Source organism: Marmota marmota, unplaced genomic scaffold, assembly GCF_001458135.2.
Source record: "Marmota marmota marmota unplaced genomic scaffold, marMar, whole genome shotgun sequence".
NCBI lineage: Eukaryota > Metazoa > Chordata > Mammalia > Rodentia > Sciuridae > Marmota > Marmota marmota.
Window position 1 is genome coordinate 42,730,834 of NW_026000082.1, and position 26,434 is coordinate 42,757,267.

Here is a 26,434-nt window from a genome sequence, read left to right on the forward strand (position 1 = left end):
AGACATCTAGTGGGGGGTCTCCTCTGCAGGCATCTCACATTTCTGAGTGATTCTCTGGGACCCCCTCTTCTGGTACGTGGGTGAAATGGGCAGTCAGGTTTGGAGGAGGGGTGAGTGGCTGGGGCAGCAGAGTCTGCTGGCCCGTCAGAGGGAGGCTGTCCTCAAAACACGGGGTCCCCAGGGCCTCTCTGTGTCCAGTTTGGGATGCTAATAGACAGTTCCTGAAGGACAAGAACAGGCTCCCTCGACTGCCCACTTTACAGATAAGGAAGCAGAGACCAGGGAGGTAAAGTCACGGGGTAGTCCCATCAGTAGCAAAAGGCAGGTTAGGTTGACAGATGTTTGGGGCAATTCCTCAGAAGGTGACCCGGACGTGAGAATTTGGGTGCAGCTGATATATGAAGGGCAGGAGCAGGAGGGCGTGGTGTCAGGCCGTCCTGCAGGGGGCGCTGGAGAGTCAGTAAAGTGGAATTTCCCATCCCAGAGGAAGGAGCTGGGGTCCTGCCACTGATAGTCAATGGCTGAGGCCACACAGGAGTTGTCATGTGCTGCAACAAAATCTTTGGATCAAAGACAGATGGCATATATATTGGTGGTCCCAGAAGATGATAACAAAGCTGAAAAATTCCTATCACCTTGTGATATCAGAACATCATCCATCTTGGCCCAATGCATTGCCCCTGTGTGAGTGGGCGTGTGAACTAACGGATACATAGTAGCAATACAATAACTATGTGTAGCACATTGCCACAGTCTGGCTGGGCACAAAATCACGAGCCACCACACAGCTTGTAGATTCAAACAGCAACTCTTTATTCCCAAACTCACACCAGCCGTCTACAATCACGTTCTGGGGAAATCCACGTTCTCTGCCCAAATCCACCTCCACTGGGCTTCTATCTCCAAAATATACTCTGAATCCCGTGAGAACTCAAGGGGAACTCAGGCAGCAGGATACGCCCTATTCCCAGCAGGAATAATCTTAAACCTTAAACCTGGAACCTAAACTGGGAACGCCCTAAACACGATTATCTTAAACCGGGAACACCCTAATCCGCCTTGGTCCTTGAGCAAGGTCACCTACATTCAATGTCACTGCAACATGGGGTACGCTGGCAAGGAAATTGTCATACCTACTTGGCTAATGGCTCCCAGCAGCACATAATACTTCTTCTGATTTTTTTTGAGTTATAGATGGACACAATATCTGTATTTTATTGATTTATTTTTATGTGGTGCCAAGGATCCAACCCAGTGCCTCAAGCATGTGAGGGGAGTGCTCTACCACTGAGCTACAGCCCCAGCCCAGCACATAATACTTGATAATGATAATAAATGATGCTGTCACTCTCTTACGTATGTACTAGACTAACTTTTTATCTTTGGGGGGAGAATCGAGCCCAGGACTTGGCCCTCTACTGCTGAGCTCCACCCCCAGCCCATATCCGTGTTTCAGAGTGTACTCTACTTTTTCTTTTCTTCTTTTTTAAATGGTGCTGGGGATGGAACCCAGGACTCTGCTCAGCTGGGCAGCCCTGTCTCCCTGCACATCCAGCCCAGCAGACGCCTGCTTGTTAAAGGAGAGTCAACTGGTCCTTTGGTCTATCCAGAAGATGGCAGCTCTTTGCATGTTAGTCCCTGAGGACCCCTTAGTGGGATAAGATGATCCTGACCCTGGGCTCACGTGTATGTTTGTGTCTTAGGCTTGTTTTGTGTAATTACAGTGCTGGGGATAAAACCCAGGACCTAAGCATGCTAAACACACAGTCTACCACTGGGTTGCTCCCCCAGCCCTGTGTCTTAGTTTTTAAGAAAAGTTTTTAAAACTACAATGATAAATTTTAAAATAGAAGAAAACTTATAGAATAAGAACATAAAAACCACACACACACACACACACACACACACACACATTTTGCAGTGCTAGGGATTGAACCCAGGGTCGTGCACATACTAGGCAAGGGTTCTACCACAGAGCTTCATCCCAAGCCCTTTTTTATTGTTTTATTTTGAGACTGGGTCTCACTAACTTGCTGAGGCTGGTCTGGAACTTGCCATCCTCCTTCCTCCTGAGTGGCTAAGTGTGCTCGGGACATAAAGGCTACACAGTAGTGCACAGTAGCATCCTTGACCTTCACGAGCACTTCCTGACTCCAGGCAGCTGCCCGTCCTGCAAGCCCCACCCATGGCGAGTGGCAACGCAGGTGCACAGTTTTTACCTTTTACCCTGTATTCTTGCCGCACCTTTTCTGTGCTTAGATATGTTTAGGTAGAGGACACTTGGCACTGTGTCACTGTTGCCTACAGCGTTAGGTACACTAACACACCGTGCAGGTGTGCACCTAGAGTGTTGGCTACACCACTTATGGGGGTGTGTAGCTGCACCACTGAGGTTGGTGCAAGTACACTAATGTGTCCACAGGATGACAAAATCACTTAGCAACACTTTTCTCAGAACACCACTAGCCCAAGGGTAGCCTTCCCAGAGAGCCAGAGAAAGTGCCCACTGGGAGAAAAGTGCATGGGGACAAGGGGGCACAGAGGAGGAAGGGACCCAGAGACACCAGGTAGGACATCCACATTGTCCCCAACCCCAGTGACCTGCCTGGCCTGGGCTGTAACTTCCCTGTGCTTCTGGGTGGAGGGAGGACTGAGTCTTCCCAGAAGCCACAGTGAGGATGAGGATGGATGAATCTGGAACACACTGGCCAGAGAACCCAGAGGACTTCACAATGACTGGGTGATGTGGAGGGAGGAAAGGCAGGACAGAAAATCCCTCAGAAGGTTGGAAATTCAGACCAGAGCCCAAAGGAGGAGTCGGAGCTGGGACATGAGTATAGGCATCGTTAGGAGTGGTTTTTCTACTTCTGTGAAGAATGTTATTGGTATTTTAATAGAATTGAATGTGTAGGTTGCTTTGGGGAGTATGGACATTTTAACCATATTAATGCTTTCAATCCATGAACGTGGGATGTCTTTCCACTTGTTGTGTGTGTCCTCTTTGATGTTTTCCCACCAGTTTCTTGTAATTTCCATTGCAGAGATCATTCACTTCTTGCTTAAATTTATTCTTGGGTATTTTATTTATTATTTTTGCAGCTGCTGTGAATGAGGTGATTTCTTTCTCAGCAATTCTGTTATTGGTGTATAAAAAAGCTACTAATTTTTATGTGTGGATTTTGCATCCTGCAGCCTTACTGAGTTTGTTTATCATTTCAATCAATTTTTTTTTCTGTAGAGTTTTTAGATTTTTCTCTGTATGAAATCATGCCATCTGCGAGCAGAGATAATTTGACTTCCTCCTTTCCTACTGAGATGCCCTTTATTTCTTGCTTCTGCCTGATTTATTGCTCTATCTAGGGCTGTGCTTTTCTAAGTGTCTGCTTCTTATTTCCAGATCTGTTCACAAGTGCCCACAAAGACTGCCCCATGCCCCAGGGCACGGAGCCCGGGAACCCAGACCTGCCCTCCAGCCACCCACCCACCATTGTTCCAGACCATGTCACTGGCAAGGTAAGCGGTCACTCATCATCCCCCCATCTGCCTGCTCCCTGGTTCCTAGACTGACCCCCTGCAGATCCCCACAGAGAGCGAAAACCATTCCAAGCTCCTTTCCTTCCCTGCCCAACTCAGCTTCTTCCTGTGGCACTGGGCCCCTGCCCCTGAGGTTTGTTGTTCAGCCCAGGGAGGGTCTGGATTGACCTGGGCATCCAGAGACCGGGCCAGCCCTCTTTAGAAAAAACAACCTAAGGTCCTCCCACCCAGATTAACTCAGCCTTGCAGACAGCAGGGCCGCTACCTGCCTGTGACCCCTTCACAACCTGTACCACCTCTCAAGAATACAAGAGTGGAATTCTCAGTGCAGGTAGATGAGGAAGATGTGGTTAGGGAACCCAGTTCTGGTGCATAGTTTCCACCCCGCCCCCCAGATTGTGGCCTGAACTCCCAGTGGACACAGCTGCTTTTTTTCTTGAGCACCTACTGCATGAAGAGCATGATGCTGGGCACTTAGTGTCATGTCACTTATGCTTCACCACAACCTTGGGGGTGAATTTAGACTGCCACCTTCCACAGAAGAACAGAGGTTCTGAAGGTCAGGTCCCTAGTCCTCAGACACCCGGCTAGAAATGACAAAGTGGAGATCCACACCTGGGTCTGATCTATGGCCTATACCCGCCCCCTCTCCTCCCAGTGCCACTGTGGCTCTCCTCCTCTCTCTGCTGCCAGGTGACACCAGGGCATGATCCATGAGTGCAGACTCCACCTCATGGAGCACCAGAGGCCGACCCACACCCCCCCTGGGGAGCCAGGGCTCGGCCATCTTCTGGCAGGGTGTGCTGGGCCCTGCCTGACCCTCTTTCTCCTCTTGCTGTAGGACAAACAGATGGATTTCTGTTGGGATCCTTGGCAGGTCAGTGCACTTGCTGTCCCCAGTTTAGCCAGCCACAGCTGACACCGTCTGCACCTGCTGTGCCCAGCCCAGGCCCACATCCTGCTAGCCCTGGGTGGGGGGATAGGACCTCCCTGGCTGTACCTGCCCTCTCCCGGCCCACCACCCAAGGGCCTGGGGTGGGCTGCATGACGCGGTGGTGTGGGGACACCCTCTGGCGGCCTGCCCTCCTGCTGACTCCTCCCTGCTTCCTCCAGAGATGCTTCCAGACCACCAACGGCCACCTGTCCGACTCCAGGGCCTGCTCCGGCAACTACGGCGTGGCGGCCCTGGCCACCTCGTCCCTTGTGGGTAGGTTCCAGCCGCCTGCTCCTGCCCTTGGAGCTGGTAGGCTCCACCTCGTACATGAACTTGGGAAGGCCAGGCTGAACTGCCACTGGAGGACGGCGGCCCTTTGGATTCCTTGTTTTCCAAGCGCCGGGCTCCATGCTGGGCTCCGGGTGACCGGAGGGTTCCTGCTGCCAGGGGTTGAGTTGTTGGCTTCCGAAGACGCTCGAGGTTGGCCCAGATTTGGGGGATGTCTGTCTGGTGTGGTCTCCCTGCCTCTGTGCCACCTGCGTCTAGCGGAGCCTGGAATAGGATCCTGCGCTGAGGGGTCACCCTCCAGCCCGAAGGAGTGTGGGAGGCGGCCGGGGCTGCGGGGGCTGCTCAGCCTGGATGCGGTCCTGGGAGTCTCCCGCCAGCCCCCAGGGAGCTTGCAGCACCAAGTGCCCCTCAGAATTGGCAGCATTTGAGGCAAGGAGGCTGGCTGTATGTCCCCCACTGGCCAGTCCTGCGTGGCCCTGGGAGGACTCTGCCACCTCGCGGCCTCTCAGGTGGGGCAGCCCCAAGCCTCGGCGGCTCTCCAGAGGGAGAGCGGGTGTGAACCAAGACAGCGCACCGGAGGCACTGGGGTGGGCACGCAGCCTGGGGAGGGCGGGCTGCGCTGCTCCGGGTGGCACTGACCAGCCTTCCGGGCCAGCCCACCTGTCGGCCAGCTTCGCGCCCCCCACGCCTCAGGCCCCCCTTGCATGAGATCCCTCACGGCTCCCCGGAGCACCCTGCTGCCCACGCTCCCTGGAAACAGCTTCCCCTGGTACCTGTGAACCCCACTCCTCCAAACCCCTGACTGCCAGCACCCCGCCACCTGGGGACTCAGCTCTCCCGCTCTGCCTCACCTGGGCCTTTCCTGCCGCCCCAGGTCCCCATTTGCTTTGTGGCCACCTCTGTGGCTTCAGGAACACTGTGAACCCCAGGTCTGTGTTCTTGGCCGCGGGTCACGGAGACGCAGAGCCACCCCGCCAGCCCTGCCCCTCCGTCCACGCCTGAGAACCCCCTCCTCCCACCATCCCAGTGGCCTTTACTTTTTCTGGGTCCCTGCAGTGACCCCCCCCGGGGTGCCCTTGCCTTCACCCTTGAACCCTGATCCTCCAATCAGGAAGCTGGTCCTAAATAGCAGGGCCAACCGGTCCCTCTCCTGCTGCGGCCCCCGCTGCTGTGAGGACACCTGAGCCTCAGCCTGGCTCTCTAGGCCCAGCCTGGCCCCTGGGGGCTCCCATCTCCTGCTGTCCTAGTCCTGCGGTCATCCCCGGGTCTCCCCGTGGGGCTGGAATCACACCAGGCGCTTCCCGCCTCTCATCTCTGAAATAGCCCCAGCCTCGCCTCCACCTGCCCGGTCCCAACCTGCCTCCAAACTCCGGGCCATTCCTCCAGGAAGCCCTCCCTGCTCAACCACCCAGGCCTCGCTGTCAGCAGAGCTGAGAGCAGAATGCTCCCAGGAACTGTCCCTGGGTGGGCGGGGCGGGGGGACCCTGGGTAAGAAAGGAAGTGAAGTGGTGGCCACCTAAGAAAGAAGCGCTCAGTGGCCCACGTGTTCACTGGGAGGAGGACATTGGGGGGCAGGCATGTGAGTGGGTGGGGTCATGTGAGGTGGGGCCCAGCTTGGGAGGGCACAGGGCAGGCATGGGGCAGTGAGTGAGGCATGGGCCGGGCATGGGGAAGGCACAGGTGCAGCCACTGGGTTCTGTCTGGCATCGGGCTCGGGGGATGTGTGGCTGTGGGGTCCAGACCCCGGGGTGGGCCGAGGGTATTGGGGGTCTGGAGCTGGGCCTTGTGGGACAGCCATCAATTGCCCTCAATGACCCAGGGGTGGTGCAGAGCATCAAGGACCACATCACCAAGCCCACGGCCATGGCACGGGGCCGCGTGGCCCACCTCATCGAGTGGAAGGGCTGGAGTGCCCAGCAGTCGAGCTGGGAGCTGTCCCCAGCTGAGGACGAGCATTACTGCCGCCTCCCGGATGAGCTGCGAGAGGCTCGATTTGCTGCAGGTCAGCAGGGGACAGGGAGGAGACAGAGGTCACCACCAGGTGGCCACTGTCTGGGCAGGGAAAGTAGAGGCCTGGGGTGGGCAGGGCATGAAGTGGGCGTCCTTGGTCCCCTGGGCACGGCTGGCCAGCTCACAGGCCCTCTCTGGCTGGGAGGCCCTGCCCACCCCACCTGCGCCCCCAGTGAGCCCACCTCACTGTCCCCCAGGCGTTGCTGAGCAGTTTGCCATCACCGAGGCCACTCTGAGCGCCTGGTCTTCGCTGGACGATGAGGAGCTGCACCCCGACAGCAGCCCCCAGGACGCTGTCCAGCTCCAGGGTACAGCCCTCAGGGGCCGGGTGGGGAGGGAGGAGCAGAGCACAGGCCGTCCCCTGCCCTGGCACCAGCTGCAACGTGCGTGGCCTCCCCTTCCTCCCCTCAGCCTCGGTTTGTGCTATAGAATGGGACAGGGGGTCCTCGCTCTGCATTGGCCACGGCGTGCCCCGAGCAGAGGGACAGCCACTGCGATGTAAGAATCAGGCGTCTGCCACACTAGGCACTTCCTTAGTCTCCACCGCAGCCCTGGGGAGCAAATCCCATTGTCCCCACCCCAGAATAAGGAGACCGAGGCGCTACGAGGTCCAGAGGCTCACCCGAGGGTCACAGCTGGGAGTGTCCGAGCCAGGATCTGGAGCCGACCCCCAGGCACCCCCAAACACCTTTCTAGAACTCCGAGCGACTAGGGAGGGGGTCAGCGAACCTGGGTCCTGCATTAAGTCACCTCATCTGATCCTCCCTCTGACCCGGAGGGGAGCACTGGTTGTCCCAGTCCTCTGAGCCTGCTCTTAACTAGGAACTGGGCTCAGGGGTTTCGAGCTGTGAGACCAGTGGGTCTCGTGCCCTTGGACTCCCTCACAAGCCCAGAGAGGGCAAGCAGGGGACGCAGGCCTCAGCCGCCCCACACCCGTTTGGTTTTCCAGACCTGGAGAGCATCTACCTGCAGGACAGCCTTCTGAGCGTTCCCTCCCAGGACGACAGTCTTCTGGCCTTCTCTTCCCCCGGCCTCTCCACGGATGGCTGCCCCTCGCCCCAAGAGCCCCCCGTCACAGCTGCCAGTCCACCGTCCCCCAGCTCTGAACAGCAGTGTCAACAGCAGCTGTTGGGGTGCCTGGGGCCCGAGGGTGGGGCCCACCTGCAGGGCTCCCTGCCCTCGGTGAACAGCGGCTCCCTCTCTGAGGAGGACGAGGTGTTCTACAACTGAGGCTGACCCCTCTGCTCCAGCGTCTGCTCAGACCTCCACCTTGCCTGGCGGGCAGCCCAGGATCGCCGGGACCGTGGGGTCCAAGCTGGGCATCTCCTGACCCTCAGGGCAGGCCCGGGAGGTGCAGCAGGGATGAGGCCAGCACTCCTGTGGACCACTCTGTGCCTCTGCGGACCTGCCCAGCAGTGGAAGCCATGGTCTCCCTCTGTCTTCTGAACTTGGTCAGGTGGGCACCTTCCCTGCAGGCCTTCTGCCCTCAGTGAGCTCCAGGACTCTCAGCAGATGCCAGGGCAGCTGGCCCCAGGGAGACCACCATGAGAGGAACTACACGACCATATGGAGCCTGGGACCCCACCTGGAGCCTGGCTCAGCTCCTCCCTACTCCCTCTGTGCATCTCCCCCTGTCAAAGATGGGGTGGTCTCTACTGGTAGCTCGGCGCCCACTCCTCCGCTGTCTCCGGAGGGTCTGTTCCTTGCCCTCTGAGCCTGCTTCCTTGGTGTCCCCCCGACCCCGCCCCATCTCCCTCAACGTTCTCTGGTGACATTAAAGTGGTGGATTCACCCTGGATGAGCTTGGCTTGGTCTCTGCTCCTGTCGGCATGTCCTTGGGCCCTGTCTAGAGGAAGTAGGGAAGGAAACGTACCGCTGGTTGACCAGCAGCCTTCCACATGGGAGAGGCCCCGTGCAGGATGCCCCAGGCTCATGGACTCCCCAAGGACAAACCTAGGGGACCCCACTTGATCAGCCATGGCTCAGCCAAGGAAACTAGGGCTGGAGTGACAGTAATTGTGCAGAGTCCTGTTTATTCATGAGAACAAGCATCATAGGACCTGGGCGGGGGGTGGCTCTCTCCCCAGCATCTCTCTGCTGGGGAGTGGGGCACGAGGAGAAGACCAGGGATCCAGGCCTGCAAAACCCAGGCGGCCATCAGCAGCCTCAAGGGCTCACTCTGGGCTAGCACAGGGGAGCCAAGGGGCCAGCCCCGGGAGCAGGATGGATGGCCGCTCAGGAGCACCTCTATTTTTCTCAGGAGCTTCTGGTTGGGAACAGACAACCCCCAGAAAGCACAGGTGCCATCCCTTCATTCCTGAGCTTCATGACTACTCGCTGGGCACCCTGTGCCCCTCACGCTCGCAGCCCCATCCAGGGTGGGGTTTGTCCTTCAAGCAATAACTGCTGTTGGCCCCAGGATGGGACATAGCGGATGCAGGGCCTCTTCAGGGCTCCGTAGCGCTGCCTGCTCCACAAGGCACTGAGCTGGGCTGGAGGGGTGGGTGGGTTATGGTAGGGAAGAGAGGAAGGTCTCTGCCCAGCCTGGCATGGGGTAACTGGGTGGGCTCACTTCGGGGCAGGTGGATTTGTCAGGTTGGAAATCGCTTTCTTCAACTACAACAGAGAAAACAGGGTTTGGGGAGAAAGCACGTGGAGGAGGCTGAGAGTGGGGCCCTGGTGTGGTGACTCCCCTAGTGGTGGGTTCTTGGGCCAGCATCTGAGCTGCAGTCTCGTGGTTGTGCAGAGGGGTCCCTGCAGCCCAGAGCGGCAGGCCGGCTGTTAGGGGAAGCCAAGGCCCAGTGGCCACATTGGTTCAGGTATGGGGCTTATCAAAGTCTTGCGAGGCCCCCCAAACCTTGAATGGAAGGATGTTGGTGGCCCCCACCCCACATCGCCCTGCCCTTGAGACCCTGGTACCTCCACCCAGGATACGAAGCCCACAGCTCTGCCCCGCGACGTCACGAAGAGGGACTGAAGGTTCAACAGCTCAAAGAGGTTGTGCGTCTGGAGGGGAGGTTAGTAGGAAATGTTGGTGGGCAGAGGACCCTGTGCCAGGACCTGAGATGGGGGGCGGGCAGGCTGGGGAAGGAGGGATCTGGCCTGCAATATCTAATGTGACCACCAGGGGTCGCCAGAGTCCATGCAAGGAGCAGGGCAAGGCTCTGGTGGAAAGGTGGCCTTTACCAGCAGGGTCCCCCCCAGACCCCTGGTCTGCTCTGCTCTTCCCCTCCCCAGGCTCTGTCCTGAGTGGATACTACACAGGGAGCATGCGATGGACCTAAAATTAAAAGCCACCAGGCCCCACGTGACACTTAACCCCTCTCTCTACCCAGAGGCCTCTGCCCTGGCTGTGAGGGGCAGGCAGGCGGCACCTGCAGAGGAGGAACAGGCCCCGGGAGCAGAGAGCAGCCCAGCACAAGGGAGGGGCTGCCAACTGCTCCCTGTGTGCCCACCCCGCAGCCCGAGTCTGCCCACATTCTCTAATGCTCCCCGGTACCTGGTGCAGGGAAGTCTCTGGGGACAGCTGCAGGGTCACTGCTTCCATGGGGCAGCCCCCAGCCAAGATGTCCTGGAGACACCGCTGGAGATGGAGGACACACAGTTGGGCCCTGGGCCAGGCTCCCTCCCCAGGCTGCCATTCTCAGGCCACCTCTCGGGCAGGTCAGCTGGCCCCTCCCGTCACTACCCGCTGACCTCCCCGACTCATCCCTCCAGAGGACCTACCTGTTGTCCTGGAGCCCAGGATGGGGGGTTGGTCTGAAGGGCCTGCACCAGCGGGGCCCTCGGCACAATGCCCACCAGGATCTGAGACTCTAGCAAGCGGAGAGAGAGTCACAGAGAAGGAATTCTCCTTTACCAAGAATCTACAAGGTCAAGGACAGTGCTGCTGCGACCCATGTCACTGAGGGCATGGGGCAGCCTAGGTCTGCTATAACCCTGATTGCTCACTTTACAAAAGAGGAAACTGAGGCTTCGAGGCACAGAGAACCTCTTGTCCTGCCCAAGGTCACCCAGCTTCTGGCATGGGGATGCGGCAGCTCAGGTGGTTGGGGAAGGCTGCCGGGGGCCAGGAGGGTAGCAGGACTGGGCTTCCTTCTTGTTTCCCACAGGAGGTTCCACAGCCAGCTCAGCCAGGATAGGAGTGAACCCAGGGGGCCGCCATGTTCTGTGATCCTACTGTGTGCTGGGGGCTCGGCAAGCCTCTCTCTAGCCCTGGGTTATCATGGGAGTTTGCAGGTTTGCACGTGGGTTTTGAGGAGCGAGCTTGGTATTTTAATCTTGCGTCCAGTAAAATACAAACTCCAGGGCTGGGCTGGGTGTGCAGCTCAGGGCTAGAGCACCCACCTCGCGTGAGTGGGGCCTGGGTTCCTTCCCCAGCACCACAAGGAAAGAACTTGAACTAGAATTATAAGCACCCTCCCCCCCGTAATCAACAGAGCTGTTTCCTGGGTGGGCGTTGATTCTACCGCCTGGTCCCCTCTGCTTGGGACCTCCTTGCTTCCTGTGACTCAGTAGAAGAGATCTTTCAAGGAAAGCCTCTTGGCAGGGTCAGCCATGTGCAGCATCTTTAAATGGGATTCAGGCCTGTTCTGGAAGGTAGTGCCGAGGGTCTCCTTAGGGTTCGGAGGAGTGCCTGATATTTGGGTGATGACCTCTAGCAACCTTCTACCATAGTGATCCCCGTTTTCCAGACAAGGGTACTGACTTATGCAGCCACAGTTCTTGAGCTCATAAGTGGCCTCTTGAGGCAGCACACGGGGGACCCACATGGTTGTGCAGGTTGCTCACTGGCTCCAGATGCAGCCCAAAGGGCAATTAGGGACTAAATCCAGCTACGTCATGTGCACCTGGTCTCACTACACAGAGGGAACGTGTGGCTGGTAGTAGTCCTGATGGAGCAGGGCCACCCCTCCCCAACTTATCTTCACTTAGATACTGGACTTTCAAACAGGAAAGATGTCTGGTTCACTCCTTCCCTGAGATTCAGTTTCCGTGGAAGAGCCACCATTCATTTGTCTTTACAAACATGCTTTGTCACTGGGAGAAGGCACTCAGGTAGGGAATTCTGCAGGGAAGCCTGGAGGGAAGCTTCTGGAAGACCCTAACAGTGGCCCATCAGCCTTCCCCAACCCACAGGCCACCAGGCCTGGCTCCTGCAACGAGTCCCAAAGCTGCTCATGGGGTACCTTACAACACCCCTCTTTTATCCCTTAAACACGTGGTTTTATGTCCATTTTACTGAGGAAGAAACTGAAGCTCAGAGAGGTGAAGGGACTTGCCCAACATCACACAGCTGCTAAGCTGCAGAGCCTGGATCCGGTTGGGATCTGCGCCCGGGCTGCCTTTTCTGGTCCTGCTCCTTAGAGGCCCTATGGGAAGGCAAAGGGAAGCCCCCACCCCAGCCCTTCCCTGGGCACCTGTGCTCTCTACCAGGGGGTACTCGGCCACGTCTGTGGAGGTCACGACCTTGACCACCTCCTCTAGCCGCGTGTCCTTAGCCAGCGTGGTGAGAGTGCAGTTCATGAAGTGCTCCACGGTCACGGGGTGGGAGCTGCGGGCAGAGGGATGCTCCCTTTAGGTCCTGGAGTGGGGACATCAGACCCCAGGATGGGGCAGGGGCCCCTGGGGGCGTGGCTCTGCCAGGACAGGACCCAGGATCCTCCAGTGCGGGAGGAGACTGAGGGGCTGCTGCAATGAGTGCCTCGAGGGACCCTACGGTGGACAGGAACCTGGGACCATGTCACTGAGGCCCTGCGTCCCCAGCTCTGCTGGGCTGTTTTATTCGGCAGCCTTCCTGGAGAATCTCATTGGAGGGGAAGTTAGATGGGAGGGAAAAAGACACTTTAAAATTTGGAAGCCCCTGGAGTAGCCACCCGTGCCTTGCAGCGGGCAGCTGAGGCCTGGGGCAACCTAGCAGTTTGCATCCGGAGGCGCCGAACCTCAACCCAGGGGCCCTGAGCCTCAGAGTCCCACTTCCCTGGGGACAGGAGCTGCGTGGGTCCTCCCTGGGGGAGTGAGGGCCTCGAAGCCCACTCCATGTCCACCTCCAATGACCAGCACAAGGACCACAGAGAAAGAGCCAGGAGGACAGAGGGGACCTCAGATCTGGTGCTGGCCCTCAGGACCTGGTGCAAGACAGCACCTGAGCCCCAGCTTGGTGCAGCCAATGCGGCCCCAGGGAGGCTGAGGCCAGGGGCCCCGTGTGCCAGCCCCTCCCACCCCTGTCCCACATGGCTGCCAAGGGGCTTCTTTGGGCTCCCCCACACTGTCACCGGGCCTGAGCTGCCTGCTCACCCGATTTTGCGGCCCCGAATCCACGGCAGGTAGGGCAGCTTCTTGACAATGATGGTGCCGTCGTAGAAGGACGGCTGGCAGCTCTGGGCGATGGCGTTGGCCGCCAGCACCGCCATCAGCACGGGCAGCGCGTGCACAATCTGACCCGTCAGCTCGAAGGCCAGCAGTGCCGTGGAGACGGTGTGTGTCACCGCCCCGGAGAAGGCCGCAGCCCCTGCGCGGCAGAGCCAGGGTGGGTGGCTCAGGTGGGAGCCAGCCTCGGGGGCGAGGTGGCCAGGGTGGGAGGTGTCTGGGAGGTCCCTGGCAGCCACCACTGGGTGTACCCCGGAGCCTGGACATGGCCAGAGGAGAGGGATGGGGGGATGTGACACCGGGACAGGACAAGAACTAAGAGGGAGTCAGGAGGTGACAGGCCTCCGTGGGGGTGGGGGTCAGATTGAGGGTCTCAGTAACCACTCATGTGCCCAGCAGTGCCACCAGCAGATCCAGGGCCCCCATGAGGTTTGTGCCCAAGCCGGGCCCTGACCACTCACCTGCCAGAGCATAGCCCCCCGGCAAGATGGGGTTGACCACTCCTCCAGACACGATGCCCTCAGGGAAGGCCACGGAGAGAGCCTCCCCCAGGAGGCGGCCGATGGCAGCTCCTGGACACAGACAGGAGGGTGACAGGGTGAAGGGGACAGCCCTCTGTCCCTGGGACCATCCTCAGGACCACCTCGGGAGGAAGGAGAGGAGCCAGGAGCCATGGCCCTGCCCCTATACCCTGGGCCTCCCAGACCCTCGGGACCCCAGACTCACCATAAACAAATATGGGCAAGAAGTAGCCAGCGGGGATGGGGATGGTGGTGGCCAGGATCAGCATCCAGAACTGGGGGTGGGACCCAGAGCCCGGAATTAGAGGCCTCAGAGCCAAGTGCAGGGCAAGGGAGGGACAGGACAGAGGGAGTTCCTAGGGAGGGGCTGCCATCAGGGATGGCGCTGCAGGGAACGGTACCGACAAAGGGCACACTGTGTGCCTGGCACCTGCCAGGTACTTTCCTTTCTTCCCTCTCAGCCTTCCCTGGAGGCAGAAGCAATAGCAATCCCATTTAGAGACAAGAGACCGAGGGTCAGAGGGCCGAAGCTACTTGCCCTGGGCACCCAGTGAGCAAGGATCAGATTGGGGACCCTGGGTGGAAGGACTCCATGCCGCCTGAGGCAGCCCCAGCCCGCCCAGAGCTGGCCTTGGCTCTGGGCACACCTGGGGGCCCACCTTCATGACGAGGAAGAAGGCGAGGGTCCCGAAGATGGTGAAGCGCGGGTGGTACCATTCGAACCACAGGTTCTGGGGGTCAAGCTCCATGGGCCAGGGAGGGGACGAGTTCCGGCTCATCAGTGCCCAGGAGTTGTTGTCGAACAGGGAGTCCAATAGCTCCCTCATGGACAGCTGCAGCAGGGTGGGGGGTGGCAGTTCTGCATGTCCCCAGCCCCCTCACTGCCTGACCCTGCACCCCAGATCCTACTCTGCCACTTCCCAGTGGGGACCCTGGGGACAGCCCTGACCTCCCGGAGCTAGCTTCCTCACCTATAAAATGTCACACAGCATCTCCCTTGGAGGGTGTTCTGGGGACTAAGTGATAATGCTCATAGAAGGGGCATGAATGGAGTCCCCCACTCCCGCCACCCGCCACCCCGCCTGCCGCCCCTTACCCTGGAAGCCAGGAAGCGGCCCACGCCAGGCGGGTAGGTGATGGAGGCCAGGACCAGGGCGGCCAGGGCCGAGTACAGAGGCTTGCTGGGTTGAGAGGATCGGCTCCAGTGGGGGCCTCCTCTCCCCAAGAAGGGGATAGGGGGCTCACCCAGGCAGGGGCTGCTCCCACCACCCGGGGGCTGACCCCAAGGCAAAACTAGGGTGGAGGGAGGCCGAGCAGGGGTGTGGGTCAGACACCCCAGGGGAAGAAGCAGGTGGGCTCAGCCCTCAGGACCTGGGCTGACGGGACAGGGCCAGGGCAGGGCAGGGCAGGCCAGGTGTCCTGGCCGAGGGCAGGGAAGACAGGTCTGGGAGGGAGGTGGCTCGGGGAGTGGTGTAAGGACTCAAGGAGGGGGCTGGGGTTAGTGCAGGGGCTGGCTGTGGGGACTTGCACAGGGGTCAGTAAGGGAGTGGGGTCTCCCTAAGTGGAGTGTGGGCTGGGGGTTGTTTGATGGTAGGATAAGGGCTCAGTTGGGGGTGCAAGGCTGAAGTTGGGGACTCCCTGAGTGGTCCCCAGCCTCAGCCCACAGCCCACCTGGTGGCCAGCAGTTTGGAGGTGAACCGATTGGTCTTGACGAAGCCTAGGAAAATCCGCTGGCAGAAGAGGTAGGCGCAGCTCAGGATGCCGCAGATGGCCCTGCGGGGGACAGGAGGTGAGTCCAGGGCCCCTGCCCACTTGGGCTGGAGGAGGCCCCCAGCTGGCTCTCAGGGACCAAGCCCGGCTCACCCCAGTGCCACAAAAAAGAAGATCTCTGGCAGGTCAAAGGGCACGTCCACGCGGAAGCTGGTCTTGTAGAGGGAGGTGATGGTCTCTGGGGCAGGAGGGCAGCGGGGGTCTCAGGTGGCACAACAGGTCGGGGAGGAGGTGGAAGCAAAATCGCCCCTCCCTCAAGGCCCCACCAGCCTCCCTCTCCAGCTCCAGGCCACCCCAGGGCCCACCCCAGGGCCTTCCCCCTCCTCCTGCACCCCAACACCCTCCCACCCTCCTGGAAGGAGCACAAAGAGGACACGAGGGGGAGAGGGAAGTGGGAGGGGGGTGGACCAAGGATGGACGGAGGAGGGAGGGAGGGAGGAGCGGGCTCACCCTGCTCGCTGTTGAAGACGGCCAGCAGCCGGAACATGAAGGCCCCACAGGTGGAGGCGAAGAAGCCCCTCCAGTAATCCCAGACGGAGAAGTGGGAGGACATGACCTCGATGCTGAACAGGACGCCTGGGGCCACACTGAGCTCAGGACAGCTGCCCGCCCCCATCCGCCCTGCGGGAGCCCCTGCCAACCCCCTCCCTGACCCTTTTCTGATCTGCTCTGCAGCCTGGACAGCCAGGGCCACCCATCTCCCTGGAGTGGCGGAGGTCAGGGCTTGAGCCCTGGGTAGAGAGGAAGAGAGGACCTCGCTGACCGGGGAGCACCAGCCAGCTGTGGGGTGTCTACCCGTGTCCTTCTTTCTCCTCACCTGTCACGCAGGGACTGCTTTGATCCCCATTTTACTGCTAAGGAAACCCAGCTCAGAGAGGTGAACTCACTGGCAGGGGTCACACAGCGGGAGCTGGGCTTCAAACCCACGTCTGTCTAAGGTAACCCTGAAGCCACTGAACACCTGCCAACCTCCTGGGGGGGGGTCGTGCCCACAGCAGGACGGCAGTGAGAACTAGAATTCAGCCCAACCCCTCCTCCGGACCCGGGGCGGAGCAAGCGGACCACAGGGGCGCGTGGGAACCCGAGTGCAGGGGCAGGGGCGGGAGGGAGGGTCTCACCGCTGAAGGGGGCTGCGAAGACGGTGGCCACGCCCACTGCCGCTGCCGCCACCAGCATTTCGTTTTGCTTGCTCTTGTTCTGCGGGGTGGAGTCCTGGGATGGAGCCAGCCTCCTCCCCACGCGCCCTCCCATTCCTCCAAGGGGCCTCCCGGGCGCTCACCTGGGGCTCCCCGATGGTCCTGGTGCGCACGCGTCCCAGGTAGGCGGCAATCATCACACTCAGGTGCACGAAGGGACCCTGCCAGGGCGAGGCGTGGGTGCAGGGCCTGGGGAGCCGGGGGCCCACCCTCGCTGCTGGCGGAGCCTCCCCAGGGACAACAGGTTCCCCTCTCTCACCTTCCTCCAAACCCCAGGGCCGTCCTGATAGGACTCTGCCCCATCTGGGGACCTGTCTTGCCTGTCCCCCCAGAACTGAGCTCAAAGGCAGGACTGGCTGTGGTGGGGGAAGGGCAGAGGGGCGGAAGCCGGGCGGGTGCCCCACACTGCCCGTACCACTTTGCCCAGGAAGATGGTGCTGCCGGCGGCCAGGGTGCAGGAGAGGCCCACCACCTTGGCCCCGAAGTTCTTGATGTCCAGGTAGTCCTCCAGGACCACCCCCGACAAGATGGTCTTCAGCTCTGGGATTCCAGAACCTTGGCGGGGAGGAGGGCAGGGTGAGAGTCAGTATTGGAACCCTTAACCCTCTGCCCTGGGCACAGGGTTTTCAGGTCACCATCAGGTCGGAGCCTCATACACCCACGCGGTTCCGATTCAGAGCCTCACTTTGCAGAGGAGGAGACTGAGGGTCAGAGATGTGGGTTGTTTTCTGCTCAGGTCTGGCAGACCTCAGTGGCAGGGTAGGGGGTCCCAGGGTGGAATGACAGGCCACACTGGAGACGCCTGAGAGCCACCACTCTCTGGAGGCTGCACTAGAGGCCTGGGGAAGCTGGCTGCTCCACCAGCTGCTCCTTGGTCTGGCCTTGGCCAGCCTGTCAGGGGAGCCTGCCATCACCTGTCCTGTTCCCCCCACCCCCCGGAGCCCCATGGGACTTCAAAAGGCTTGGGCCTGTGAGGGCTGCAGTGCAGGACCCCCGAGAGACTGGCATGGTGCCCACGAACTCACCGCCAGAGAAGGGCGTGATGCTCTGGGAGAAGCCGGAGGAGAAGGAGAGGAGGGTCACTGGGTACACGGTCCAGGAGAGGTACCGGAGCAGGTGGCTGTCCCCAATCTCCCGGTACAGCCACTTGTGCGCTGGGGATGGCCAGGTATCAGGGGGCCACCCACAGCCTCTGCAGCCCTCAGGCCTGATGCTGTGGGGGACACTTGCTCACCAGGAAATGGAGATTCGCAGCCACCCAGTGAGTGGCCAATCCCCAAGAAGTGGTAGGAGTAGGACCTGGGTCCCCATGTCCAGTTTTGCTACTTCCTAGCTGAGTGACCTTGGGCAAGTGACTCAATCTCTCTGGGCCTTTGTTTTCCCATCTGCCAAACGGACGAGTGTGGATGCCTCCCTCTCAGGGTCACCAAAGACTACAGGAGACCTGTCGAGACCTGAATGAGACCTGGTGTGAGGCCCCTCGGGTGACAGGTCCTCATTAAGGCAGTGGATTCTCCAATGAAAGTTCTTAGACCTCTCCTGCCCCATGCCTCCTCCTCCAGGGAGGCCTCAGGGTGGAGGCCAGCTGAGGGACAGGGACAGAAAGCCATATGCCTGGAGTCCAGGGTAACTGAGCTGAGAGCAGGGAGTGAGGCTGGAGGAGGAACAGGAGGCCCCAGTGCTCAGCTGGGAAGGGATCTGGGAGCAGCTGTCTCCCTCACTGTCCAGATGAAGTGACTGCCCAGAGAGGGCCAGGAGCTTTCCCAGGGCCATACAGCAAGTCAGCAGCAAAGCCAGGGTCAGCCCCAGGCCTCGTCCCCAGGGCCCTGCCCACCCTGCTGCGCTTGGCAGCCCACATGGCATCCCCAGTGTGTGCCGGAAGCCCGAGGTCCAGAGCGGGCGTGCCAGGGAGGGGCTACCTCGGACCACTCGCGCGATGGCGAAGTTCATGGCATAGCTGATCAGGGCCATGAGCACCCCGAGGGTCATCAGGAAGTACCAGTCCTCGCCCACGCGGAACAGCTTCTGCTTCAGCCACTCCAGGCCCCCTGGGCAGAGCACCGGGGGTCACCTCCTGGGGGGCCAGCAGGGACGGCCCTCCCTGGAGGACTTCTGGGCGGGGGCGGGGCCAGGGGAGCTGGAGGCGGCTCTGCCTCCTGAGGGCCCAGAGGACTGGGGGCAGGTAAAGCCAGTCCTGTTGTCCCCCCCAGAGAGCCTTTGACTGTCCACCCTCCCCCGCATACTGGGAGTCCTGTGGAAAGCGGTCAGGGGGTGGCCCGGAGCGGGTGGCAGTTACAGCCCTCGCCAGCGTCTCGGCAGGGTCTGGGGTGCAGAGAGCACGCAGTCAGCAGGACCTGCGTTGGCCCAGGGCCTGTGGGCCATCGAGCCCTGGGCCCCAGGCAGCACCCCTCCATGGTGGCCAAAGGCAGAGGGCAGACCCTGGCACGGCTGGCCCACAGACAGAGGGGCAGGCAGGCCCCTGCTCTCCCTGCCACCCAAGAGAGCCCGGGCAGCGCGGCCAGGGCTGAGGGAAGGGAGGGGCTGGGGTGGGCTGGGGCTGCAGGTGACGTCCTGAGGGGTCACTGGTGGGCAGTGCAAGGGACCCAGCTCTCACCTCGGATGCCTCGGCGAATGCGGGGACACGGGCCCCACAGCTCCTGCAGAGTCACAGGGCTCCCCGAGGAGCCCTCACGCAGCCCTACCAGCTCCTCCATGGGGCCCTGAAGAGCAGACAGACAGACAGACCCTGGGTGAGCAGCCTCAGCCTCACCTGCCTCCAGCCTCTCCAGGTCTCAGTCTCCTGAGTGGAAAGGCAGGTCCCGTGTGCCTGTGTAGCTGGTGCATGTGAATGTGCACTCGGGCACTTATCAGGAGGGGATGCAGGTCCTGGTCACAGAGGCTCTGTCCCCAAGGGGTGGAGGGCGTGTCTGATGGGCAGGTGGGGGTTCCTAGGCATCCCCCATATCCAGCCCAGACCCCTGGCCGGAGCCTCTTCTCTCCCTGGCCCTGCACTGCTCTCCTGGGACCCTAGGCTGCTTCTACCACCCAGGGATGTCACTGTCTCACTGCAGGGTCCCCCTGGTGACTCTGATTCCCCACGCCCATCCCTGAGCAGCTGTGACCCTCCACTCAGGCCACAGGAGGCAGGAAAATCCCAGGCCCAGAAGGAGACCCTTGAGCATCCAAGTGAGGCGCTGGCTCCTGCCCCAGCCTCTTCCTGCCTTGCCTGCCCCGGCCCCAGCAGGTCCCAACCATGTCCCTGCGCTGCTCCGGCAGCTCCTCACCCGTCAGTCCTTCCTGCCCTGCTGTCCTGCTGTGGCCCCGACCGGCCTCTTCTAACAGCTTCTTTGCGTCCAGGTCTAGTGCACCTGGACAGGTGTGCACTCCACCAATCAACACCCTCCCCGCCCCCGCCCGGCCCAGGTTCACTGTGGCATTGAGAATGTCCTTGACAAACCAACCAGAACTGCCTGAGTCCACTGAGCCTGCAGAGCAGGGCTGCCCACGGCGGGGAGGGAGAGGAGTGTCCCCTCCACACCAGAGCTGGCAGAGAGTGGCAGCTGACTTCACAGCAGCACCGGTGGGGCTCCTGGGGGCCGGGCCGGAGGGGGACACCAGTGCTCCTGTAGGACAGGGAGAGGTCCTCCGCTGAGGGTGAGGGTTAGGCTTGGGGCTCTGGGTTCTCAGGGTCGACCTGGGAGCGGGGGAGCGGGGCGTGGAGCAGGGGAACACACTGGCAGCAGGTGGGGAGCATGGCTGTGCCCTGCCGAGTGCTGGCAGGGCTCAGTCCTCCGAAGAATGACTGAGTGCTCACAGAAACCCAGCAAGGTGGCAGTGTCATCCTGTTTTTTGTTTTTGTTTTTGTTTTGTTTTGGTACCAGGGATTGAACCCACTGAGCTACATCCCTAGCCCTTTTTATTTTTTATTTTGAGACAGGGTGTCACTAAGTTGCTTAGGGCCTCCCTAAATTGCTGAGGCTGACCTCCAACTTGCGATCCTCCTGCCTCAGCCTCCAGAACTGCTGGGATTACCTGAGTGCCTCACTGTGCCTGGCAGTGTCATCCTGTTTTAAAGAAATGGCATCGCAGAGAGGTAAGCTTTCTTGCCAGAGATCAGAGAGGCAGGCCGGGTGTGTGGCACACCTATAGTCCCAGCTACTTGGGAAGCTGAGGCACGAGGATCGCATGAGCCCAGGAGTTCAAGCCCAGCCTGGGCAACGTTGCAAGTCCCCAAGACCCCATCTCAAGACACCACCACCGTAACAACAGAAAACAGCCAGATGTGGTTCTGCCCTGATGGCCCCGTCTTGTTCAGGGGCAGGAGGAGCCCAAGGACAGTGGCCTGGGGTGACTGAACCCTCAGAGCCTGCTGAGGAACTTGAACTTGATCTTTGTGTCTGGACCCTCAAGTCCCAGAAAACTGCCTGTCAAACCCACAGCATCCTGGGGCACTGGCTCTGGCTGGGGGCCTCTGGGTAAATGCCCCAGACCTGGTCTCACCTCAGCAGAAGCTAGGAACACAGGCATCAGGGGGAGGGTAAGGGAGCAAGCAAGCTTTGTGTGCCAGCCACTGGCTCTACATCTGCAATTCAGCTCATCCTCCCCATACCCTTGGGAGTCAGGGATATCATTACCACTTTGAGGATGATAAATGGAAGACCAGAGAGGTACAGTCACTCAGCTGAGATCATACAGCAGAGGCTGCACTCAGACCTAGACTGTGCAGCTCTTCCCCTACTGGGAGTTTCTCCAGCCATGATCTGGGCACAAAGCTGAGGGTTTCTATTGCCACTTTTAGAAGATTTGGGCAAGGGATATGGGACTATTGCTGCCCACACCAAAGCCACCACTCTGAAAATCACAATGATCCTTCATTGATTTGCTCAGTTCTGGGACCCTGAGCTGCCTCTGCCCTGGACGCCAGGCCAAGTCCATTCAAGTAGGAGCTGGAGCGTCGTTGGTGATGTCAGGGGGTGAGGGTTTGTGCTCTGCATGGACTGGGCATGCCCTCACCTCAGCCTCTCTGACTGTCCACCATGGACAGTCACAGGATTGGATAGGGACTGCTCTGTTGACACCTCAAACCCCAGTCTCTGGTCTCAGGCAGCTGCCACCAGAATCCCAAGGCCAAACCATGCCCACACCCTTGATCCCTGGTCCTTTGAGCACCAGGAAACTGGGAAGAGGGCAGCAAGGAGACACAGTCCCTGGGGCAAGTCCCTCCCAAAACCACTGTCCCCAAGCCAGCCTCCAGTTTCTCCAAGTGCCTGGCAGATGTACGGATGGCTCAGTAGGTTCCGAGCAGGTTTGAAGCCAGTTCTGCCAGCCAACCCTTTCCCCACTTAGAGCCTCGGTTTCCTCTTCTGCCCAATGAGGATGGCCTAGGACAGTGTGTGCCTGTGCCTGTGACGGCCAGTGCCTCCCACATCCAAGTGCCCCAGCCTAGAGCAGTGCCCGGCACATGGGGGAGGTGTTCCACCCCAGGTTCCAGAACACTGGCCTCAGGGCTGGCTGTAGGGGAGCTGAGAACAGGTCTTGGTTCTTCCCAAACCCCAAATCAGAATCTTGGGGAGTGACTTTCGCCCCAGTATCGAGGATTGAACCCAGGAGCCCTTTACCACTGAATCACGTCCCCAGCCCTCCTACTCTCATTGGGACACAGGATCTTGGCTAAGTTGCCCAGTCTGGCCTTGAACTTGCGGCCCTCCTGCCTCGGCCTCCTGAGTGGCTGGGATCACAGGCCTGTGCCCAGCTGGCTTTGGGGAGCTGTGTTTGTGAAAAGCCTCCAGGTGGGTGGGGCCACCTCTGGACTCCAGGGACTGGATCCTCCTTGAAGCTCCTCCCATTCCTGTGATCCCCAGGAAGAGGTCTAGAGTTAAGGAATGGCCTCGATGACCTTTTGAGGTTCCTCCTGGCCACTGAACCATTCAGTATTTATGTGCATGACGCCTGGGTATGGGGGAAGGGAGGAGGGCTGGTGGGCGGGGTGGGTAAAGGGATCCGACGTCCAGGGGCCATGACTCAGGCCCTGGGCACCATGACTGAGTATCTGCATTTAGCCCTGGCTCCTGTCACCCCGGCGGGTGGCGGGCTCCTGGGCCCCCCATCCTTCCCCCACCTCACTCAGTGCTGGTCACTTCCCTGGGCGCTGCCAGAACCCCCTCGGTCAGTTATGTGACCGGCCAACACAGGCAGGCATCTCATCTCCACGAGGACAACAAACTTCTCTTGCTGCAGTGCCACCCTGGCCCCTGTGCCCTGCCTGCCCCTGCGTCACACACCAGTAGCCCCAGTGATGGCAGGAGTTCCTGAAGGGAAAGCTCCGGGCTGGGCTTCATGGGAGCCGAGAGGAGAGGCCATCCCTCTGCAGGGACCCCCTGTCCACAGGGAGACCAGAGAACCCTGCCCGGGAGATGCCCTGGCAGATGTGGGGAGGATGCTGCCCTCTTAGATCAAGGAAGGCCATGGCACAGGGACAGGGACAGGTGTCATGGGCACCTGGACGGGGCTCTGGGTGGACTGGAGCACTCAGAGGCTTCCATGGGTGAGGGAGGGGTTAAAGAGGAGAGTGGAGGTCCCTGACCGCTCCTGGACAGGGCAGGCCACCCAGAAGGGCCTTCCCCTGGCTTCTACCTCCTGGCCCAGCCCTCAGCGTAGCTCTCTGAGCAGGGGGTGGACAGACGGGGCTTCTCAGGGCTTCGGGTCCAGCCTGTTGCCATAAGCGCATGTTCAGGAAGGGTCTGGATCTGACACCTCCGGGTTCCCGACCCTTGCTCTGAGGTTCCATTTCTCAGTCTTTAAAATGGGCACATTTCTCTTCCTTGTGACTGTGGGGGCCAGCAGGGCCTGCTGGAGAGCCCACAGTGAGGCTCTGGGCCCAGAAGGCAGGACTGGAATACTGTCTCCAGAATTCTCGTCAACTCAGATCCTCCGACTGCAGCCCGGGATCTCCGGAGCTGGAGGTCAGGCTCGCAGTTGCTGGGAACTTGACCTCCTGGATCTTTAGGGACAATTACCAAGTTATCTGCCCCCACCCCCCACCCCCTGTGGGCCCACCCCCAGCTCTGCCTGGCGCTGACAGCTTTCTCCTCTCTGGGGCCCTAAATGTTCCGAGAAGAGGATGAGGGACACGGAATCCAGGCCCCGTGGGAGTGGCAGGGTCACAGCCCACACTCTACCCGCCCCCAGGGCTGTCTCAGCCTAAGCCGGGCTGTAAACAGAGCCGTGTGCATCCGAGGACCTCAAGGGCTTTGATGGGGGAAGCACAGTCCCTAGAGAGTCCCCAAGTTGCTGGGGGAATCACCAAACCCACATGGTCCTGGGACAGCACAGGACTCCGTGCCTGGGGCCCAGGGCCCACCCCTGCCCTGTGGGCACGGAGGCCCTGGCTGGAGCGAGGCCTGGAATGCCAGGGTGAGCTCAGCCCTCGGCCTGCGTGCGTCCGGCTGTCAGCAGCGCCGATTCTCCGGAGAAGACTTCCAGCCCCCTCTGGGCTGTGGAGAGGCCTAAATTTAGCTGGTAGACAAGGGGGCTGGCCCCGAGCCCAGCGACTGTCGGGCCTTATAAAGCGCTGGCAGTCCGGGCCAGGCACACTCCCCTGGAGGCCTGCACCACATCCTTCTCCTGTCTTCCCCTGGCCGCCTGGACAGGCCGGTGTCGCCCGTGGATGAGCCACCGAACCTCCTCCTCCTTCAGAGCGGAGAGAAGCTTCCACTCCTCCTCCTCCTCCTCCTCCTCCTCATCTTCCTCCTCCTCCTCGGCCTCCCGGGCCCTCCCAGCCCAGGACCCCCCCATGGAGAAGGCCTTGAGCATGTTTTCTGAGGATTTCGGCAGCTTCATGCGACCCCACTCGGAGCCCCTGGCCTTCCCAGGCAAGTGCTGGGGGCTCTGGGGGGGCGGAGATACTCAGGTTGGGGACTCCCACTGGGGCTGCCACCTGCCAGGACAGAGGTGGTCCTGAAACCAGGTGGGCCTCCAAGGAGCTGTGGTGGCCCTGGGGTGAGATATGGCTTCGGTGACCATGCACCTGTGACCAGGCTCTGGCTGGGACCCTGGAGGGCTGGAGGGGACAGAGATGTGGCAGGCAGCCCGAGCCTCCTGGACTGGGTGGGGCTGCCGCAGACTGTGTCACTCAAGTGCACACGCACACACTGTCTGGAGGGAGGCCCGCCCACCACAGAAGCTGGGCTAGGACTGCAAGGAGGGGCCCCCCAAGCACCATGGAGGGTAGGTCACCTGGGACAGCCACCTGCTTCCCAAGAGAAGGACAGAGAGCAGGTTCTGGACACGACCCCTGCCCATGCCCAGCTCACCGCTGCCCTCCCCACAGCCCGCCCCGCGGGGGCAGGCAACATCAAGACCCTGGGAGACGCCTATGAGTTTGCAGTGGATGTGAGGGACTTCTCCCCCGAAGACATCATCGTCACCACCTCCAACAACCACATCGAGGTGCGGGCCGAGAAGGTGAGCCTGGCCTCCCCCTGCACCTCCCCTCTGCACCCCTGCCTAGTCCTGCCCTCGGTGTCCCCTACTCCCACCTCCCATCCTGAGACCTCAGACCCTTGCCAGTGTCCCCTGCCCACCCAACTCGCCCAGGGCACACTGGAGATCTTGTCCCTGCAGCTCCTGGGTCAGGGGTCCTCCCACCCTCTGAAAGCTGCCAGATTCAGCCTTCAGGAGCCCGGGCAGCTGAGTGGCCTAGGGGTGGGCGGGAGGGGATATAGACTGAGGGGACGCCAGGGGGTGAGTCACAAGGATGTGACAGGAGATAGATGGAACGGTGGCATGAGGACTGCAGTTCTGGCAACAGAGGGCGGGGTGTCCCCACTGCCACACCTCCATCCCTCTTCCACCCAGAGCCAGAGGCCCAGGCCTCACCTTGGGGCCCCCAGCTGGGCCCCAGACCGGGCAGAGGCCCTGCAGTTCAGGGTCACACACTCCAGACCACACATTCCTCCACCCACAGGCTCAGGGTCACTGGGTCACTAGGGTCCCTGAGTCTGAGCTCCCAGGAGACACTGGGGCCTTCACCCCAGAGAGGGGCGGAGCCGAGCCTGCAAGGAAGCAGCCCCAGACCACTGTGGCCAGTTGCCTGTCAGGGATCTGCACAGGTTTCTCTGTCCCCAGCGGCCTCCTCCCCTGTACACAGGGAGCTGGTCCCGAGAACCCCGGCCACCGGTGCTGAGGACCAGGGCCAGGGGCAGCACGTGCCAGCCCTGTCACCCTGACGGTGACTCAGCCGGCCAGACTCCTCTGGACACTATGTGCTGGCTGAGCTGTCGGGGAGGGCGGTGGCCTGGTCCTGGTGGGCGGACCCAGGGTGTCTGGGTATCCAAGAGGGCACTGCTAAGGAGCCCCAGAGTCCTAGTGTCTGTCACGGAGCCTCGCCCTCTCTGCGGTCACCTGGGCACCAAGCCCCTCTTCCCCCGTTGGGACCACTGGAGTCCTTCCATGCACCTCTGCACCTGTCCCTGCAGACCCGTGGCCGTGGCCGCCCCTCCACACGTGACAGCAGAACCCTCAGCACTCGGAGCCCGGCTGGGATCAGAGTGGGGAGGAGGGCTTGTGGCTTGAGATGAAAGGACAGGGCTGAGGGGCAGCCTTCCCTGACCTGTCACCCTCCCCAGCTGGCGGCAGATGGCACAGTCATGAACACCTTTGCTCACAAGTGCCAGCTGCCAGAGGACGTGGACCCGACCTCGGTGACCTCAGCCCTGCGGGAGGATGGCAGCCTCACCATCCGGGCGCGGCGTCACCCGCACACAGAGCACGTCCAGCAGACCTTCCGGACGGAGATCAAAATCTGAGGGCCT

General features: G+C 60.6%; 3 protein-coding genes across 7 annotated transcripts in view; 2 read left to right on the forward strand and 1 right to left on the reverse strand.

Moving 5' to 3' along the window:
* The first annotated feature begins 3,263 nt into the window (after nt 1-3,263).
* Nucleotides 3,264-8,564, forward strand: Fam131c (family with sequence similarity 131 member C). 3 transcript variants are annotated; one of them, XM_048816267.1, is made up of 7 exons: nt 3,345-3,513; nt 4,376-4,411; nt 4,648-4,741; nt 6,576-6,758; nt 6,964-7,074; nt 7,178-7,264; nt 7,716-8,564. In XM_048816267.1, exons 1-7 carry the CDS (start codon nt 3,430-3,432, stop codon nt 7,994-7,996), a joined length of 876 nt encoding a protein of 291 aa, XP_048672224.1. In that variant the 5' UTR covers nt 3,345-3,429; the 3' UTR covers nt 7,997-8,564. The 3 variants fall into 3 exon arrangements, with proteins under 3 accessions (XP_048672225.1, XP_048672224.1, XP_015340299.2); XM_048816268.1 differs by lacking the exon at nt 4,376-4,411 and having other exon boundaries at nt 3,264-3,513; XM_015484813.2 differs by lacking the exon at nt 7,178-7,264 and having other exon boundaries at nt 3,357-3,513.
* Nucleotides 8,565-8,782: 218 nt separating this feature from the next.
* On the reverse strand, nt 8,783-20,044 carry LOC107141669 (chloride channel protein ClC-Kb). 2 transcript variants are annotated; one of them, XM_015484881.2, is made up of 20 exons: nt 19,907-20,044; nt 19,237-19,342; nt 18,542-18,670; nt 17,648-17,776; nt 17,038-17,177; nt 16,706-16,783; nt 16,545-16,623; nt 15,877-16,002; nt 15,520-15,604; nt 15,328-15,429; nt 14,753-14,837; nt 14,316-14,489; nt 13,862-13,931; nt 13,597-13,707; nt 13,064-13,277; nt 12,187-12,320; nt 10,493-10,581; nt 10,266-10,349; nt 9,686-9,772; nt 8,783-9,382 (listed from the first exon to the last, which is right to left on the reverse strand). In XM_015484881.2, the coding sequence occupies exons 2-20, from the start codon at nt 19,334-19,336 to the stop codon at nt 9,335-9,337; spliced, it is 2,064 nt and encodes a 687-aa protein (XP_015340367.1). In that variant the 5' UTR covers nt 19,337-19,342; nt 19,907-20,044; the 3' UTR covers nt 8,783-9,334. The 2 variants fall into 2 exon arrangements, with proteins under 2 accessions (XP_015340367.1, XP_048672223.1); XM_048816266.1 differs by lacking the exon at nt 19,907-20,044 and having other exon boundaries at nt 18,542-18,696.
* Nucleotides 20,045-24,199: 4,155 nt separating this feature from the next.
* Hspb7 (heat shock protein family B (small) member 7) overlaps nt 24,200-26,434 on the forward strand; it is a 3,784-nt gene continuing 1,549 nt past the window's right edge. Inside the window, exons 1-3 of one of the 2 annotated variants that reach the window (XM_048816269.1) lie at nt 24,200-24,493; nt 24,952-25,085; nt 26,249-26,416. In XM_048816269.1, coding sequence (XP_048672226.1) covers nt 24,289-24,493; nt 24,952-25,085; nt 26,249-26,416 — 507 coding nt within the window. In that variant the 5' untranslated portion in view covers nt 24,200-24,288. Of the gene's footprint in view, nt 24,494-24,951; nt 25,086-26,248 lie in introns of both variants that reach the window. The other variant, XM_015484883.2, reaches the window with a different exon arrangement.